This window comes from Carassius auratus, chromosome 13 (assembly GCF_003368295.1).
Source record: "Carassius auratus strain Wakin chromosome 13, ASM336829v1, whole genome shotgun sequence".
In the NCBI taxonomy this organism is placed as follows: domain Eukaryota; kingdom Metazoa; phylum Chordata; class Actinopteri; order Cypriniformes; family Cyprinidae; genus Carassius; species Carassius auratus.
Genome location: NC_039255.1, coordinates 3,638,344 through 3,656,859, shown reverse-complemented (window position 1 = coordinate 3,656,859; position 18,516 = coordinate 3,638,344). Strand labels below are relative to the sequence as shown.

General features: G+C 36.4%; 1 protein-coding gene across 10 annotated transcripts in view; it reads right to left on the bottom strand.

Annotated features, from left to right (window-relative positions):
* LOC113112374 (fibroblast growth factor receptor 2-like) overlaps positions 1–6,724 on the bottom strand; it is a 42,265-nt gene extending 35,541 nt beyond the window's left edge. For 2 of the 10 annotated variants that reach the window (XM_026277912.1, XM_026277913.1), the window contains exons 1-2: positions 6,193–6,724; positions 3,542–3,801 (exon numbers count right to left, since the gene is read on the bottom strand). In XM_026277912.1, the coding sequence (XP_026133697.1) occupies positions 3,542–3,725 (184 nt within the window). In that variant the 5' untranslated portion in view covers positions 3,726–3,801; positions 6,193–6,724. The remainder of the gene's footprint in view (positions 1–3,541; positions 3,802–6,192) is intronic. The other 8 variants (XM_026277906.1, XM_026277914.1, XM_026277911.1 and 5 more) reach the window with 7 other exon arrangements.
* Positions 6,725–18,516: the final 11,792 nt, after the last annotated feature.

The window sequence follows — 18,516 nt, the reverse complement described above, 5'->3', positions numbered from 1 at the left end:
TGTTACTTATTTATGTCTTGGGCCAGTAAGCAACCACCTAGCAAGCACCTGATATAGGCCTACTCAGGAAACCACCTACAAATGTGCTAACAAACAATGTTTCCATTACCCTTCAAATGGTGCAAATTGACATTGCGATTTGAAAATGCAACCTAATGGAAACGCGTTAATTTCATAAAAACTACCTAATACTACAAAAAGTTTTTACGCTTGCATGAGGTTGTTTTTCAGGCTATGTGAAAAAGAAATAATTAGTAAAACTGCAATTGAAACATTTTTTCGCATTTACAGGTCACATGGTGTATGTAAAAAGTCTTATGACCACCCTTCAATGTACTAAAAGAAATGTACCTCCAAGAAACACTTCATACATACATATATATAAATATATATATATATTTTTTTTTTACTAATATGCAGCATATACAGCACACATGTATAAACAAAAAACACTGCAAAGGTTGACAGCAGCCAATTGCTTTATATAAAAATTATGGGGAGGGGGGGGGCAGTTTAGTTTGTTAAGTAGAAGAATTAAGTTTTATTCACCCATGAAAACATAATAAACAAATGGTGTGAGCTGGCACTTTTATTATGACTCTTAGTATAAACAGTGCATGATTCACCCAGGAAACCCCCTTCTGTATGCAGGTGGTCAATTTAAGGCACGCTTATCGAGAGTCTGAGCATCTCTCACACTTCTGGTGTTACTGGTTTGGGTATTGTGACTGTTATGAACAGAAATGTCTGGGTTGCAAGAAAAAAACCCTCTGGCTAAAAAAAGCAGAGAGAATGGAATTGGGGACAATTCCAATTTCAGAAAAAAGACTGATGACAGGAAAGTCAGCGAGAGATTCGTTTGGATCTCCAGCCAATGTTTTAAACATCATCAAAGCTCCATTTGAATGTGTCTAATTCTGTCCAAACCAACATGGCACACATGCACACTAAAACCCTAGAAGAACCACTCCAATGACAATAAATAAATCACACAATCCAAATAACAATGATCCAAATCAAGCTTGTGCGATTCCACATTTTCCACCATTGGGTCAGCCTGGCCATACCTCTGGTTCCAACCACAAACCTTATGGGGCGTCAGGGAATAAGAGAATAAAGGGTGAAGATCTTCAACTATTGTGCTCTAAGCCCCGTCAGATTACATTTGATCCAAGTTTGCTTTCCCACACTTTAACAATGTGTTGCTTTCAAACCTCTAAGAAGATCACTTGCTTCTAAAGAGAAGCAATGCCTGCTCACAATAAAACTCTTTTTAGGTTAGCAACATTGCTGATTCAAGAAGATAATGGAATATATTTTATGTAATCATATAACTCTCCCTTAACAGAAAAAAAAACAGCGCTGTAATAATTCTAAACTGATATGCTATCTTAAACAATTACCCATCCCAGAAACACAACTGAGCCCTTGGTGGGCTTTGCATGCATCAGGTGGGTGCTGTTGAAGTTTCCCTCCAGGGGTGGGCGTTTAATGGCAGGCTTTTTTGTTGTTGTTGAATTGATACATACACAGTTTTTTTGGTACAAAAAGTAAACATGTGTAGCACAACCATTCAACTACTTGAGTTGCGTCTCTACCACAAGAAACTGGTGTGGTTAGAACTCTCCAAATTTCACCAAAACCTCTCTCCCAGCCTTTCCGCATCACATGACACCACTTCAGTCACCTAATCCTCCGTCACATGACCTCTCATAATCTTCCATCATATGATAGGAGAGAAAAGTGCAAATCGTCTTATGAAGTTCCACAACATAGACCACTTAGCATTAGAAGATGAAAAGTTAAGCATCTGACTTTGGACAAAGGATAATGCGATATTGCGCAATAGAACGTCTTTTGTATTTGAGACGCTAAGCGATGCTTTACTCTTATTCACTTCCTCATTTACTCACCCTTGTGCCGTTCTAAAATAAGTGTGGAAAGAAGACATTTCCAAGCTGCTCTTTCCCATAGAAGAATATAAGGAGATTCATGGTTAAAAAGTAACATAAAAGTAAACGATACAAGTCTACTCCAATTTTCAAGGAATAACAACTTAAATTTGATTGTTTCTCACACAAATCTATACCAAAAGTCTAAGAAGTTTAACATTTTGGCACTTTTTTGTCCTTTTTGGTTGATGGAGTGTCCCCAAAAGCTGTTGATCACAATAAGCTTCCATTTTATTGAAAAGAGCACAAATCCTTCAAAATGTATTATTTCGTTAACTTTGTAAAAAGAAAAGTCCTGCATTTTTGGAACAACATAAGAGTGAGTTAATAATGACAGAATCTATATTTTGGGTGAACTTTCGCTTTAACCCTGCTATGGACCTGTTTCAACCCTGAGGTCAAAGGGCATCTGGACAGTGTTGGTTGGGGGGGTTGGGTGGCTACTTCCATTGATTGTGTTTGACAACCCTTTAATTAATATAGTGATTAAAGCCAGAAGAACTAAAGCAGGCTTTTCCAATGCAACAGTTCTCATTACCTGCTGCCCCAAACAAAACGAAAAATCACATCAATAATCTCAACTGCTAATGGCAGAATGTGGCAAAACTTGGCCAAGATACGCCACTGGGAATTCACCACTTCAGAAAGTGCCAAAGAACCAAATAAAATGAGTGTTTTTACTTAGAGTTAGGAATGAAAATGATGACAAACCACATCCCGTTAAAAGGAAGTCAGGAAACCTCCAAAAAGAGCAGAAAATCTCGTTTCATTTTAGTTCAAATCGGAAAGCATATAAGGTTTATTTTCTTCCCAAACAAACTAATACGGGTTGGTTTGCATCTGCATGCCAAGCAAGCAGGTATGTGTGTGGTCCTCAACTCTGAAAAACATTAAACTCAGACAGATGGAGAGAGAGAGAAAATATGGGGGGAGAAAGGAAAAGAGACGTTATGAATGGAACCACAAAAATCCTGAAAGCGACTCTTTTGAAACGAGCTGTTGTTGAGTATAGCATATGAAAAATAATTCCATACATTATTAAACCTCAGGGTTCACAGTTCAAAGACGCCAGATATATGCTTAAACCGCTTTCTCCACATAATTATCAGCATTTCAAAGGCGTGCTCCATGCAAAAGAAGTACTTCCTAGGGTTTGCATACAGCTACTCATAAAACCTCCAAACCACACATCACTGCAAACCAGCACCTCCTCAGAACTTTCCTGGCTGTCTTGAAGGGCTTAACACAACCGTTTATGAAAAGTTAAATCCCAAAAATCTGCACTAACTAATGATGTATGAAGCCATGAGGAATCCTACCTATACCATGAGAAATTCCGTGCACCAATGTTTTGTTTCAACCAAAATTCCTTAATTTCCCAAGACTTCCCCCAATAAAAACTAAATATTTTCACACATAGGTGCAGCGGCATAGGAAAAGAAGGTTGTTTTTTATAGCAAATAAGCAGTAAAGAAGCATCTGTTTTTTTGTCACCACTGAAGTAACGAGAATTCCTAACAAGATCCTGCTGGAAAGACTGGGAATGTTTCTTGAATGATATTCCATTGCTCCTTTTTCTCATTACTTACCTTCACGTTCACTTATTTTCTCCACCTTTTCAGCAATCTTTGATGATGGCCTTGCCACAGACACCGCTGCCAGGGTCAAAAGTAGGAGCGCACCCAGAAGCCACCCTCGGGTGGACATCCCTTCAGCAGTGGGTGTGTCTCCCCATCCCCCCCTCCTCGGCCTCCCCCTGGACACGGATCCCATCTGAGGGGCTCCACCAAACCATGAACTGCAGGCTGTATGGTCGGACACTCACTGGAATTCCCACCGATCACCTGGGCTGAGGAGGGCAGGAGACAGGACAGAGACACGGGAAGGTGATCACCAAAAAAAAGAGGAGAAACAATTAGAAAAATGTCCTTCAAGATGCCATACACAATACATAAAACACTCCATAGCTATGGCCCTACATATTTCGTGTGAATATTTTAAATCAGTTGATTCTGAAGCACAGCTATCTTGCAGAGTGCGTAGGCCTAGTTATAAAAGAGACAGTGTCAAAATGCTGTTAAACGAGCCTTGCCATAGACATACCAAAGCTCTGATTCTTTAGACCTACCTACAGTCTGACACCTACACACTAACCTGACAAAACACCTCCATCAGCCACTGCCTCAAGAGCTACCTGCAACTTCGGCTAACTTTCTAAAGAACTGATAAACTAATCATGTAGGAGATATACATAACTATTAAACAGAGATTTATTTTATCAGGACTGCAAACCATCTAACTAACAAACTGTGGATATATTTCTATGCATTTGTTCATATACATTTATGCACTTGGTAGACACCTTTATCCCAAGCACTACATCTACATCTACAAAAACCAAGATACATATCTATCTATCTATCTATCTATCTATCTATCTATCTATCTATCTATTTCATTCTTATTGTAAAAGGAAACAACTTTATTGACAGTTTAGAACTCATTTGCACAAACAAAATTATGATTTCATGCATTCAAAACAAGACAACGGAAAAGGGATTGAAAACGCGGGAATCAGTAAGTCTGTCACGTCACACTCTGGAGATCTGGCGCGTAAAAGTAATATTGATCTCTGTGGTCGTGCGCGTGCATTTATAGCAGGCTTCAATGCTTGAGAGATGACTGACTGCTGGTGGGGTTCCTCCACAGAGGTTTTTTATTTTTTTCGTGAGCAATGCAGGATTCTAATGCTGTAACACGAGTTCGGACACGAGCACTGTAGTTTATTCTCATATCTAATCATGCGCCATTCAATTAGATTTAATAGGTTTGATAACTGGTTCACACGGGGATCGCGAGAGACATGTCTGCTCATGCTAGATAGAAACAGAGCAAAGCACCGTCAGTGCTTACCAGGTTTGCTGCATGAGCATGATTTTGAAAAAGTTCCCAATGCAATACATGACGTCATCTTTAAAGAACTTTTCTCACGAAAGCACTGTTTTAGAACGTTTTCTGTGGCATATAACGCGTGCACACTTAATCTGAAGGCATTACTCAGCATCCTATTGACATTCAAATCAGAATAAACAGAAAGGATTTAATTTCAATGCAAAGAAAAACCCTAGTGTCCCTCTGGAATCAGCTGTTCTGTGTTCTTTGATTTCATTTGAATTGTTACTTGACCTAATCGAAGACCATTAGAAAACACAAACCTAATGAGTTTATCGTGAGTTTATTACTGGACACTAATTTGGTCACTTTGTGAATGGACAGACTGTATCATTGGATCAACTTTAATTAGTATCTAAATTAAGATTACAGCTGATTATTGATTGATTTTTGCAAACAACATTCTAGTTTATTTCAACACAGAGCTTTGCTCTGTGAATTTATCACTAATAAGCAAGTATCCAAACTTATTTATCATGGCAAAGAAAACTTTCTAAAGCAACCTCATGTCAGTCGGTTTCATTTTTATAAGAGCTTCCTGTATCCACAAGATTTCAGGGCAGGATGGGGATACTTTAATTGCAACTGTATGATGATAGAGGGAAAGAAACCAACAAATAGGCCAAACTGTTCCTGAAAAGCACAAAAAATGGTTGTTTTTAAAATTCAAATATAAATTTACATTTGAATCGATTGAACTGTTGTAAAAATGTGCACGTTTTAAATGATTGCAGTATATTATAAATGCATTATCTGAGCTAATCTAAGTGGTGATTTTGAGTGGTTTTAACCATTCTGACATTTTTAAATGACATTTTCTAATACAGTGATATTATAAGCACAGACCCATAATTTTACCTTTTGTAAAAATAAAAAACTGTTTAGTTTTTATATAAAAATAATAACTGTTTATATATATAAAATAGAGCAAGAAAAAATGCAAACACACACACTGAGTGTGCATACATTTTAACTAAGTGAAAATATTTTGTTAAATAACCTTGACAAAATTGTCTGACAAGGCCATCGCTGATGAAAAGAGAAGTTATGACATTTTCAGTGAACTCCACGTAACTTCAGAATTAGCCTAGAATATATCCAAATCTGTGCTCATTTAATTTAATATTTATTCGTATGCAGTGGTTAAGATACATTTGCGTATTGCAAAAGCTAAAGAAACGATAATTAAACATGCGTAAAGTCGCAAAAAAAATGACAGAACGTTGCATTTCCATAAAATACGAGCAAACCTCCGCTTAAAATATCAACAGAAACACAAGTAACTTACAGAGAAGGAGCTGATAGTGGAGTTCAGGATCCGCATATGAACAGGGAGCTCATGGGCCGAATCCAGACAGGAATGTGACCAAACTATTCCCTATTCCCAAATCCAACGGGGCACCAACGATAGGATCGCATGCCAATAGCGAGCCACCGATAGTATCCGTGCGTGTTTGTGTAAATCCTTCCAGGAAAAAAAATGACGCGTCCCAGAAACTTTTTTTTTCGTCTGTAAACCAAGTTGTTGCTTCACTAAACGGCTCGTGCAAACGCGCAGCAGCCTTCAGCTACAGGAGATGTGACAGTGCAACAATCAGCGAATAAAACATCCATCCCAAAATACACATCCAGTGACATGAACGCAGTCTCAGAGGATACTGGCTGTTCTCAGACGCTTTGTCAGGTTTACACTGATTTTTTTCTCTCTGCTTCCAACCCCCTGAAGAAATGTCACTCCCCCCTGAAACCCGAGACGTTTCCTGGCCGATAGTTTTTGGACTCGGTCTTTCTCCTCCAATCACAGACCTCAGAGCTCGAGCTCCCTCCGAGTCACTCGACCAGTTCTGCGCAATCCTGCAAAGTTTGTCCGGAACTGGGGGTCTCTCTCCTCCCCTGCACGAGCTCCAGTGCTCAGTGCTGCAGAATGCCATTCATTCACTGCAACTGCGCCACCTAGTGGCAGATCTGTCGGATCCTTAATCCTTTGGGGGTCCCAGAGACCCCAGGGCCTTTTTAAATTGCATGCATTCTTGACACTATCCAATTTCATGGATTTGACATTTTAAAACATTCTGTTTGACAAAGAATGTCTGTAAATCAGTGGCGCGCACAGGGGTCTGGGGGGCTCGAGGTCCTGCCCCTGCGGAGGTCTGCAGCACGCCACTGCTGTAAATGTTAACAAGTTGCATTGTGACATCTTAAAGATTCATTCAGCCTTTTAAGTTGGGATATGCTTTTTTAAAATACAATTATTTAATGCTGATATTTTCACTTTTCAATAACTAGTTTTTACGGTACAAAACCAGTACAAGTAACAGTTGAAGATCATTCACTGCTGACAAATCTAACAAAACAGAGATTAAAAACATTCTGAAATAATTCAGATTGAAAACTTTTTTTTTTTAAGAATTCTTACCAAGGCTGCATTCACTTGATCAAAAACACAGTATAACCTTTGGAAGTATTATTTGAAATATATTATAATCAGCATATTATCATCATAAGACACTGACGACTATAGTGATGATGCTGGAAATTCAGCTTTGCATCACAAGAATAAATAATATTTTACAAAAATATTCAAGTAGAAACAGTTATTTTAAACTGTAATAATATTTCACAATATTATTGTTTTTATGCATTTTTTAACAAAATAAATGCAGCCTTGGTGAGCATAAGAGATTTCATTCAACTATTTTTACTTAATTATTCTAAACTTTTGACCATTAGTGTGTATTTTTTACATTTCCTTTAAGACTAAACCAAAGCCTCTTAACAAGGTCTTAAACACATCAGCCTCAACTTAAAATAAAGAAATAAATAAAAGTGGTTATTTTTTTTAATTGAATATTTGTACCAATCAGTATTTTATAGCTATTTTATTTTTTATTTAATTTTATTGGATATTGAAAGAAGTGGGCACTATAAACCGTCCTTCATATGCAAAAGAGCTGTGTAAAGTTTAGTGAAAGGTTTGGAAAGACAGGAGGGAGAGTAACTAATGACACACTCTCAGAAAAAAAAGGTACAAAAGTTGTCACTGGGGCGGTATACCTTTTCAAAAAGCACACCTTTGTACCTAAACAGTCCATATTGGTAACTTAAAAGAACGTATCATTACCTAAAGTGTACATTTTATTACCTAAAAGGTACAAAAGTGTACCTTTTGAAAAGGTACCGCCCCAGTGACGGCGTTTGTACCTTTCTTTTCTGAAAGTGCAGATTTGTTATTTCCTTTAATCTCCATGTAAGCTCCACTACATATCATCCGTACTGTTGCAAACAGAGCCTGTCATTTTCCCAGCGTTACTAACTGTGCCCTCACGCAGCTCCCCCGTGGAGCCCTCTCTGTCCCAGCGCTCACACAGGGACGTTCCCTAATCAAGAGACCGAGGGGCCCCCCCGCCGCGCTCCACACTGTCCTCTCCACTGGACAGGCCCTTTTCACCGACCCGAAGGAGAAAACTACATAGTTATGGAGGAGAGCAGGGTTATGAGAGGAGGAGGGGACTGTGGCGAATATGCCTTTGCCTCTTGCTTTTCCTCTCTCCTCTCCACCAGGCTGCCCGAGCCTCCTGCTTTTTTTCCCCCTTCCTCATAAAAGAAACGTTCCCATTCACTCTGAATGAGCCAGCTAATAAGGCTGTTAAAGAAAGCGGTGAATGGGGCTTTCGATCACGGCTTTTCTTTCTTTAGCCCAGATTCTCTCGCTCACTCATACACAGTGAAGCCATCACACACTGCGATGAAAGCGGACAGTTTGGATTGCAATGAGAGGGAAGCTGGAAAAGGAGGGGACAGGCCATAGGTTTGGGGTGTGAAATAAAAGGTGAACTATACAGTCTTTCACCCGCTTCCCCATCGTCTGTCCCGGCCAGATTTCCATCGTTTTTATGGCTGTCTTACAGGCCTGCCACATTTAGCAAACACATTAGGGCAGCTAGCAAGAGTCAGAGAGAAATCCAGTTTGTTTAAATCACAAACAATATCTGATGAACTTTAATCTTTGTACTAACTCTGTAATATTTGTACTGATCATCTGCAAAATGAGAAAACATAGAAACAGTAAAGACAATTATAGAGTAAGACCACGGTTCAGTTCAGAATGGAATGCTATTTTAATGCATAATGCAACATGTTGTCACAAATCACCACATCATGCTGCATGCAAGTCCCTGTCACAAAATTTATATTTGCATACTATGAAGAGTATGACAGTTTGCTATTCTGAACATAGCCAAGGGGTCTCAAATGGAAGAATTATTAAATAGTATGCTATAGATGCAACCGCACATGCTTTTTCAGCTATTAGCCACAACCCTTGAACCAGGGTTATTGTAATTAACTGGAAGAAAAATGAAGACCATAAAAAAGCATTTTGATTACTTGAAATAAAATAAACATTAACTGAAAGAAAATAAAATAAAAATACTTGATTTCAGCTAAAATTTCTCATTTTTCTTTAGTTTAACTTGATGTGCTAAAATAAAAATAAAACTGAAATAGAAATTAGTAAAAAAAAAAATTAGTAAAAATTTGTAATTATAAAAATGATAAAAACACACAACAAAATTCATCCTTAAACTTTAACTATATGTTCAATGTTTGAAACCTGTTCAGCTATTAACTTTCAGAAATGTTTGAGTTTGGAGAGATATCATAATATTTATACTTAAAACTGTAATATTTATACTAATAAAAAACATAATTGCACATTCTTGGCTCACAATTCTGACTTTTTTTTTCTAGCAGTTCTGAATTAATATCTCACAATTAAATAAAAAAAAAATTATTCTGAATTTTCTTAATTGCAACATATTACCTAATAATTGTTCGAAGGTTATATCTAGCTATTTGGACTTTTTTTTTTCTTTTTTTTTACAGAATTGTGCATTCATAATTCTGATTCTTCATGTGAGAAATAAAATCATAATTGTGGAAAAAATAAAATGTGTGAGGAAAATGTTGCAATTACCTTTTAATATTATTATTATTATTCTGTGGCAGAAACAGGCTTCCATACAATTCTGACTACATGAGTAGAACGAATTTCAATATGAACCAGTCTTAAAACCCTATAATCTCAACTGTCCAACTGAAACAACTATTTACGCACAAAAAAAATGTTTAACAAACAAATTAAACAGATCAATTTGACAACGGACAACATTCTCAAAAGTATGTAGCCTACTTCAATGCTAATGTGAAAGCATTTTAGCATTTAGCATAAGTATGTGATTTGGAAAGCAGCTCATGACATAGCAGTATAAATAAGAAAAACACACAATCACAAGCATGTCTTGAGAAAGACTTGTCATTTATTTATGTCTACGTTAATGGACTTGAGCATGAGAACACCCATCTAATGGATGCGTAACGTTATGTTATGTTAATGTTGAGTGATTTCGGTGATGTTCTTTTACCTTCAAAGGCAGTCACGTGACCGGCCTGCTGTGTTCTACCCTACTGTCTACTGACAGCAAGTTATGATTTATGCCAGACAATTGTTTGGTCAGCTTTTGGTTTCAAAACAATCTTACCAAATTGCAGAGTTTGTTTTACTCACAGAAGAGAGGAAAAGAAAAACTATTCACACGGAGAACAAACACTTCCTCCCCGCGTCACTATGAGGGCAAGAATTCTTAGAAAAACATGATGTCATGTATCACCTCCCTGGCAAACCTGCATGAGAATTAATATTCATTATGATCAATTAAAAAAAAAAAAAAACACTTTAAACAGCATTTGGTGCACTTTGACTTCAGGTGTGCCAAATACTTCAACACCAAGATAATTGTAGGTTAATGTCTGTGTAGGTGTTCTGTGCCATGTATTAACATGTTTAGTGCAATAATCCACTAGTAATGGCACAAAGAAAAGTCAACCATGCACAAATCCTATAGTTAATCCTGATCCTACTTACCACAGAGAACCACAATAAGAACAAAACAGCTTCTTAAGGTAATGTGAGTGATTCATACCAATGCAGCCATAATGCTGTTTGCTATGGGGTTGTTTACTGGCCCAAATGTTGCCCTGCATCTAGGTCTTCATGTCTTTAATGTATTGATAGCACCATTAGCTGAATGACTTGGTAACAAACCTACAAGTAATTTTTGGAACAATATCAAATATTGTATTATTAAGACAGGGTGAAAAAAATTATAAAATTATTTCAAATTATTATCATGGATTTTTTTTTCTCAATAAAAGAAATAATAAAATAAATAAAAATTATTTCAATGAAATCAAAGCATTTGCAATGTATAGAAAACAACTGAATACCAAATTATTAAGACAATGATTGTTACAAAACAAAACATATAAAATAAAATAAAATAAAATAAAATAAAATAAAATAAAATAAAATAAAATAAAATTAAATTAAATTAAATTAAATTAAATTAAATTGCAGAGCTACAAGTCATTTTTGGAGCATGTAAATACAAAGAAAAGAAAAGAAAAGAATACCAAACAGTTTATGAATAAGACTGTAAGAATGTAATGTAAAAATAATTTAAGATTAATACCTTCAGGAATCTTTCTCACAAAAAAAAAAAAAAAAACGGTATTAAATTCTTACAAAACTCACAGCCATGCTGCTATCTGATGTGGCCCTTCATCCAAGCCTTTAATGTCTTGATAGCAGCATTAGCCGAATGACTTGGGATCAAACCTACAAGGAGAAACTATGTATTTAAAATGGTCCTGGTCCTGGTTCACCAGTGGCTCTTACTGTAAGTAAGTAACTGGTCTTTCTAATAGCACTCTTTTATATGCATATGAATGACAAAGCCAGTTAAGGAGCTTGTGGTGTTCCTGACTGTGAGATTGGCACTTCTGGACAGTAAGTGTTAGCAGTAAATGGCCCTGCTGTGCTGCTTTAGTGATGCCATTAGTGGTTGTGGTGACGATCTCAAACTGCAGTCCATTAAGCATTACATGCCACTTCCTTGTGGATTCAGCAGGAAGAACAAAACCTCTCTTAGGGTTTAACCACTGGTGAGGAACTAAAAAAACACAGACATTAAAGAAGTACAATAAACTTGAGCGTAAAGATTAAAAAGATCACACAGGTTCTCCACAGGTAAAAATAAATAAATAAATAGACAAACAAACAATGCTTTTGTTATTTTTATTTTAAAAAAAAAGAAAGAAAAAGAGTAAGTATAAATTTGATCAGCTGTCATATCTTAAATATAAATATGAATGGAACCTAAAGGTTGCAAGAACTGCTTGCCTGAGAGCATTTGAAATGTGGAGAATAACTAAATCAGTATTATCATGTTTTAAAACTTCAAACATTATCTCTAGGGATGTTTTTCACATGATTTGTTTTATTATTATTATAAAATTAAATTAAATAATTATAAAAAAATTAATAATTATAATATAATAAAATAAATAAATAAAAATATATAAAAAACAAATGTCTGTGATTGCTTTGTTCATAAATCTAAGAACTAAACTAGACTCATGTGATCTTTGCATTTCAGTTTTTTATTTTTCAATTATCAGGTTTTCACTAGTTAGTTTTAGAAACATATCGTTTTTGCCTAAGCTTGTTTCTCGAAGGTGCTTAAAATATATTAGCTCCTAATATTAAATGCAGAATTTACAGATTGATCAAGGACCAAGAGAGAAATCGAACACTCACACTCTCTGCAAAAGTCTGGTGACAGGCATGCAAGTTATTCCAGGCTCTCGCAGCAGCCCAGACATCTGAAGTATCTGGACCCTCCACCAGCACACACACACACACAAAGAAGACTGCAGGGAAGAGACACACTATAGGCAGAAGGACGGATGAGGGACTGTTAATGCACGGAGGTGACAGGAAAGGCCAGAGGTTAAGAACCTTCATCGCTATAAATCACTAAAGACTGACATTTATGAGCCATTTAAGACAAAGACTTAATTAAGGAGACTCATTATCATGCTATTCATATTTCATGTGCACTGTACCACACTTTTCTAATTATAGGTGTATGCTACCACAAAAAGATTTCTTTAATCTGTGTGATGAAAGCATTAGCCATGTTTTATAAATGATTCTGCTCATTTATTGCACTGAAATCATGACATGGCTTCAGACAATCTCTTAATTATGGTTGCCGAAGCTGCAAAAAGGTTTCACAGTTTGATCCAACAGGAGAACCACAAAAACCTAAAAGTGTTTGTTTACTCTCTGTCATGTCTGTCCAAACCCTTATGCTTTTGTTTTTATCGGGGGAACACAAAAAGACAAGTTATTTTCCATGTGACAAAACAAACAAAACACATCATAAAAGAAGGCCATATGACTATATTTCAAGTCTTCTGCAGTCATAAATTAGCTTGTTTGAGAAACAGATTGAAATTTGGGTCATCAATCTTGAATATCATCCTACCGAAGCTCTGAAATGTAATTTGCATCCAGTGGTGGACGAAGTACACAAATCAAGTACTTGAGTAAAAGTACAGCTACGTATAATAAAATATTACTCCAGTAAAAATAAAAGTACACACGATCGGATTTGCGTATCGTTTATTTCTTAAGGATGATGAAATCCCAAGGAAAAAGGGTCACGATCGTGTGTTGGAACCGCAGGCGGTGAGTAAAACTGCTTCAAATATCTCTGCCTCCTTGTTAGTGCGTCCCCTCCCATGCCGAGACCCGGGTTCGAGCCCCGCTCGGAGTGAGTCGTTGCTGCTGCTGCTTTCGTTCAGTTTCAGCCTCTGGATCTGATTCTGGATCATAAATAAACGGCTGAATCTGACTGTAAGGCATGGTTTGTTTTGGATGATGGTTTTTCCTCACGGTAATGTCACAGCTTCCACATGCTCTCAACGCAAAAGCCTATTCGCGCTCGTGATTCTTTAGCTCCGCCCACACGTCACGCCTCCAGCCGGTCGTGTTTTTCCGGCAAAAATCGGTACAGACTATCTTTCTCTTATGAATATAATAAAACTAAAGACTTTTTGGATTTATGAAGGATGCAGTACTACTCTATAGGTATTCAAGATTAACAGGATATTGAGTGAAAACGAGCATTTCACCCCCCCTTTAAGTAAAAAAGTACTGAAAGATAGATGTTTGCAATTTTATATAGGCTAATTTAATTTTATATTAGCACATTTTTTTTATTTTTTTTTATAATCCTGCTGCTCAAAATACCTGGGATTTTTTCCAAAATAACCACTATATGGAGTCATGATATATTTTTGTTGTTGATATGGACTACACTGATGAGAGTAATGTTAACTGTGAAGCTTACACTGTGATGTACCTGAGAGAAAACAGAGATGACCATCTGATTTTCACCAGTAAGAACAAAGTATTTTAAAGTTTGTTGTTTTACAGAACATCACAGTTATATATGACATGATAATAAGGCCTGAAGATTTTAAGGAAAATATATTTTCATACTGATTTTTTCCTTCTCAAACCTTGTCTGGGGTGTAAAAACACCACTGGCCAAACGGGGTGCATCTCTTCCCCTCTTTGATAATTACTAGTTACCATGTTCTGAACATCACATCCTTTCTTTTCTCCCCAGATGTAATATATATATATATATATATATATATATATATATATATATATATATATATATATATATATATATATATATATATATATATACTGTATATATAGGTGGTTGAATAAAAATATTTGGACATTATTTATAAAAATTACCTCAAGTTAGCACCAGCAAGTTTGTTAGCTAGACAGTTAGCATCAGCTAACAATATTTACTTATTTTCAGTACGATTATGAATAACGTCCTTAATAACAATGGATGAAAAGTTTAGAGCTCTACTGATGATTAAGTCTAGAGTGTGTCCACCTTTGTGTGTGGGTCCATGTACATGCTGAATCGACAAGTAAAAAAAAAGCCTCAAGTCCAAATATTCATTTATCACCGATTAACTGTTTGACAAAAACTTCCTGCTTCGATGTCCAGATCTGAATTTAAAAAAATCTCAAACATGCCCCGATGTCCCGATCTGAATCAACCGAGTCGCGAACAGGTTCCGAAGTGCCGATCTGAATCAACCGAGTCGCGAACAGGTTCCGAAGTGCCGATCTGAATCAACCGAGTCGCGAACAGGTTCCGAAGTGCCGATCTGAATCAACCGAGTCGCGAACAGGCTCCGAAGTGCCGATCTGAATCAATCGAGTCGCGAAAAGGCTCCGAAGTGCCGATCTGAATCAACCGAGTCGCGAACAGGCTCCGAAGTGTCGATCTGAATCAACCGAGTCGCGAACAGGCTCCGAAGTGCCGATCTGAATCAACGGAGTCGCGAACAGGCTCCGAAGTGCCGATCTGAATCAATAGAGTCGCGAACAGGCTCCGAATTGCCGATCTGAAAACTTCGACCAAAGAATGTAAAAAAAAAAATAACTCAATTTCTCTTACTCTATACTCTAATAACTCTACAAATCTATTAAAGACTCAGATCACGTGTCTAAAAATAAATCGCTATAGTAAAAGAGAAATAATAAGAGGAGTGAAGTTTCCTACCATTCTGCTGTGTTTGGTCCTCACGCGCGTCTGACGCTCCGCGGCGCGTCTCCGCCCCTCACACGCGCGTTTATAGCGCTAAATTAATCATCTTTGCTAATTATTATACATTTACTTCATTGTCAGCTCCAGGTACTTCATTTATTATTGTTCATTGAACTGTTTGAAACAAAAAAGGTTGTATTTCAGTAATAATTCTAAATGATCAAAATAAAATATATAAAATAATGGTTTCTATTTTAATATCCTTTAAAATATAATCTATTTCTCTGATGTGCAGCTGTATTTTCAGCATCATTCCTCCAGTCTTCAGTGTCACATGATCTTTAGAAATCATGAAAATATGATGATTTATTATTAGAACTATTAATAGTTGTGAAAGTGTTTTAAAGTTTGTGATTTTACAAAACATCACAGTTATATATGACATGATAATAAGGCCTGAAGTTAGGAAGAACATTTTAAGGAAAATATAATTATATTTTCATAATGATTTTTTCCTTCTCAAACCTTGTCTGTGGTGTAAAAACACCCCTGGCCAAACGGGGTGCATCTCTTCCCCTCTTTGATAATTACTAGTTACCATGTTCTGAACATCACATCCTTTCTTTTGTCCCTAGATGTAATCTATATACATATATATATATATAGGTGGTTTAATAAAAATATTTAGACATTATTTATAAAAATTACCTCAAGTTAGCACCAGCAAGCTTGTTAGCTAGACATTTAGCATCAGCTACAATATGTACTTATTTTCAGTACTGTTATGAATAAACATTCATGTCTGTCTAACGTTACTCGTCTAGTTAATCCAAACAATATACATATGTATAACGTTACTGTTAATACACAATATAAAAACAGATGTCATGGTAGCATTTTAATAAAACTGTTAATATTAGGGCAGCGGGGAATTTGGACATGCATGAGTTATTTTATTTAATCTGTGTTAGTTTAAGGTTATTTAATTTAATTTTTTAACCTAAAACACAGAGACGCTGATTGATGTGTCTGCGTTTGCACTGGAGCATTTCAGTGGTCTTAAACAGATCACTCTTTACAGCGGATTTAGTTCCCAAACAACTGACAATTTTGACCTAAATATGATTTTCAGTTACAATAATTAATCCTAAATTTCGACATTAATAACTTACTTTTAGCAACATCAGACGCACGCACGCTCACAGTGAAGTAAAGTACAGATACTTGAAAAATTTACTTAAGTACAGTAACGAAGTAAAGCTACTCCGTTACTGTCCCCCACTGTTTGCATCTGAATTTGGGCTTGTGACTTAATGTTTCGGATGAAGTCTCTTCTCCTCGCTGCATTAGTGTGATCAAAAGTAGAATAAAAACAGTAATATTGTGAAATATTTTTAGAATTTTAAATAACTGTTTTCTATTTGAATATATTGTAAAATGTAATATATTCCTGTGATGCGCAGCTGAATTTTCAGCATCATAATTCCAGTCATCAGTGTCACATGATGATTTGCTGCTCAAGAGACACTGTTGAAAACAGTTCATATTTTTGTGGAAACATTTTTAAAGTATTGTTTGATGAATAGAAAGTTCAAAAGAAAAGCATTTATTAACATTATAAATGTCTTTATTTTTTAATGCATCCTTGTTGAATAAAAGTATTACCTTCTTTCTGACTCCGAAACTATGAATGGTATTTTATATATATAACCAGAAACCAGAACACTAATCTAAAGAACCTAAAGAACTTCAGAAAGCTCTTGGTGAATCTCCAAAGAAGCATGAAGATTTTTTTTAATCGGAGTTGTTTAAGAGTGACACCTGTGGAGAACATGATCCAACAAGATTCAGACTGAGAATGAATCTAGAAAAGATCACAGTGGCTGTTCCTCGAGTATATCACTGCATCCTCTCTTCATATAGACCTACATGTTTCCACAGTCACTTTATATGGTTCATATTAAGGCCTGGGGCGTATGTGCATGCACACACACATCTTTTCACGTTTGCTTCACATTCCAGTCAGGATATGAGTCATCTACCTATAATCTTTTAATTATAACATGATAAAAATACATTGCAAAAAACAAAAGAAAGAAAGAAAGAAAATCCCTCCGGACTTTTAGGAAGTCTGGGGCCTAGAAAGTGCTGAAATGATGACTATTAAACTCAGAGGCTGATAAAGCTGTACTATCAAGGTGTTGAAGTGCATTTTAACAATCTAGTCGTACCGAAATCTTCACATGTGGAAGAAGTAGTGCCCAAGACGAGCTAATTGCTAAAACAACAACAATGAAGAAAGTGACTGCATTTGTAAAGCTGATTTTATTCCAAATTAAGCTTTTGAAAGGAAGAGTTCACACAAATATGAAAGTTTTCTGACAATTTACTCTTTCTCAGGCCATCCTAGATTTAGATGTGTTTGTTTCTTCATCAGATTTAGAGAAATGTAGCATTGCATCACTTGCTCATGCTCTGCAGTGAATGGGTGCCGTCAGAATGAGAGTCCAAACAGTTGATAAAAACACCACAATAATCCACAAGTAATCCAGACTACCCCAGGCCTTCGACTGATGTCCTGTGAAGTGTCCGTTTTAAGTAAAAAATGTCACAGCTTTTCACTTCACAAGACATAAACTGGTACACTGAAGTGGTGTGGATTATTCTGATGTTTTTATTAACTGTTTGAGCTCTCATTCTGACGGCACCCATTCACTGCAGAGGATACATTGGTGAGCAAGTGATGCAATGCTACATTTCTCCAAATCTGATGAAGAAGCAAACTACTCTAAATCTTCGATGTCCTGAGAATGAGTTCATTTTTCAGTTAATTTACATTTTTAGATAAACTCTTCCTGAGATGTGACATCATAGTTTTTGTATAATCGACTACAGGTTAAGCATTTGTGCTGACCGAGCGAATCCATGAACTAATTCCGTCTGGACAAGCAGGAAACATGGTTAAACTTTAGCACTAAAACTGTCACAAACAGGCCCCATGAAGCCCAAACACTCCCCGTGTGTCATCAGCAGGATAATTACTCAACAGAGACACTCGCTGCAAACTGTTTTATAGCATTCATCTAGTTACACTGTGACAATCCCAAACAAAGTCAAAC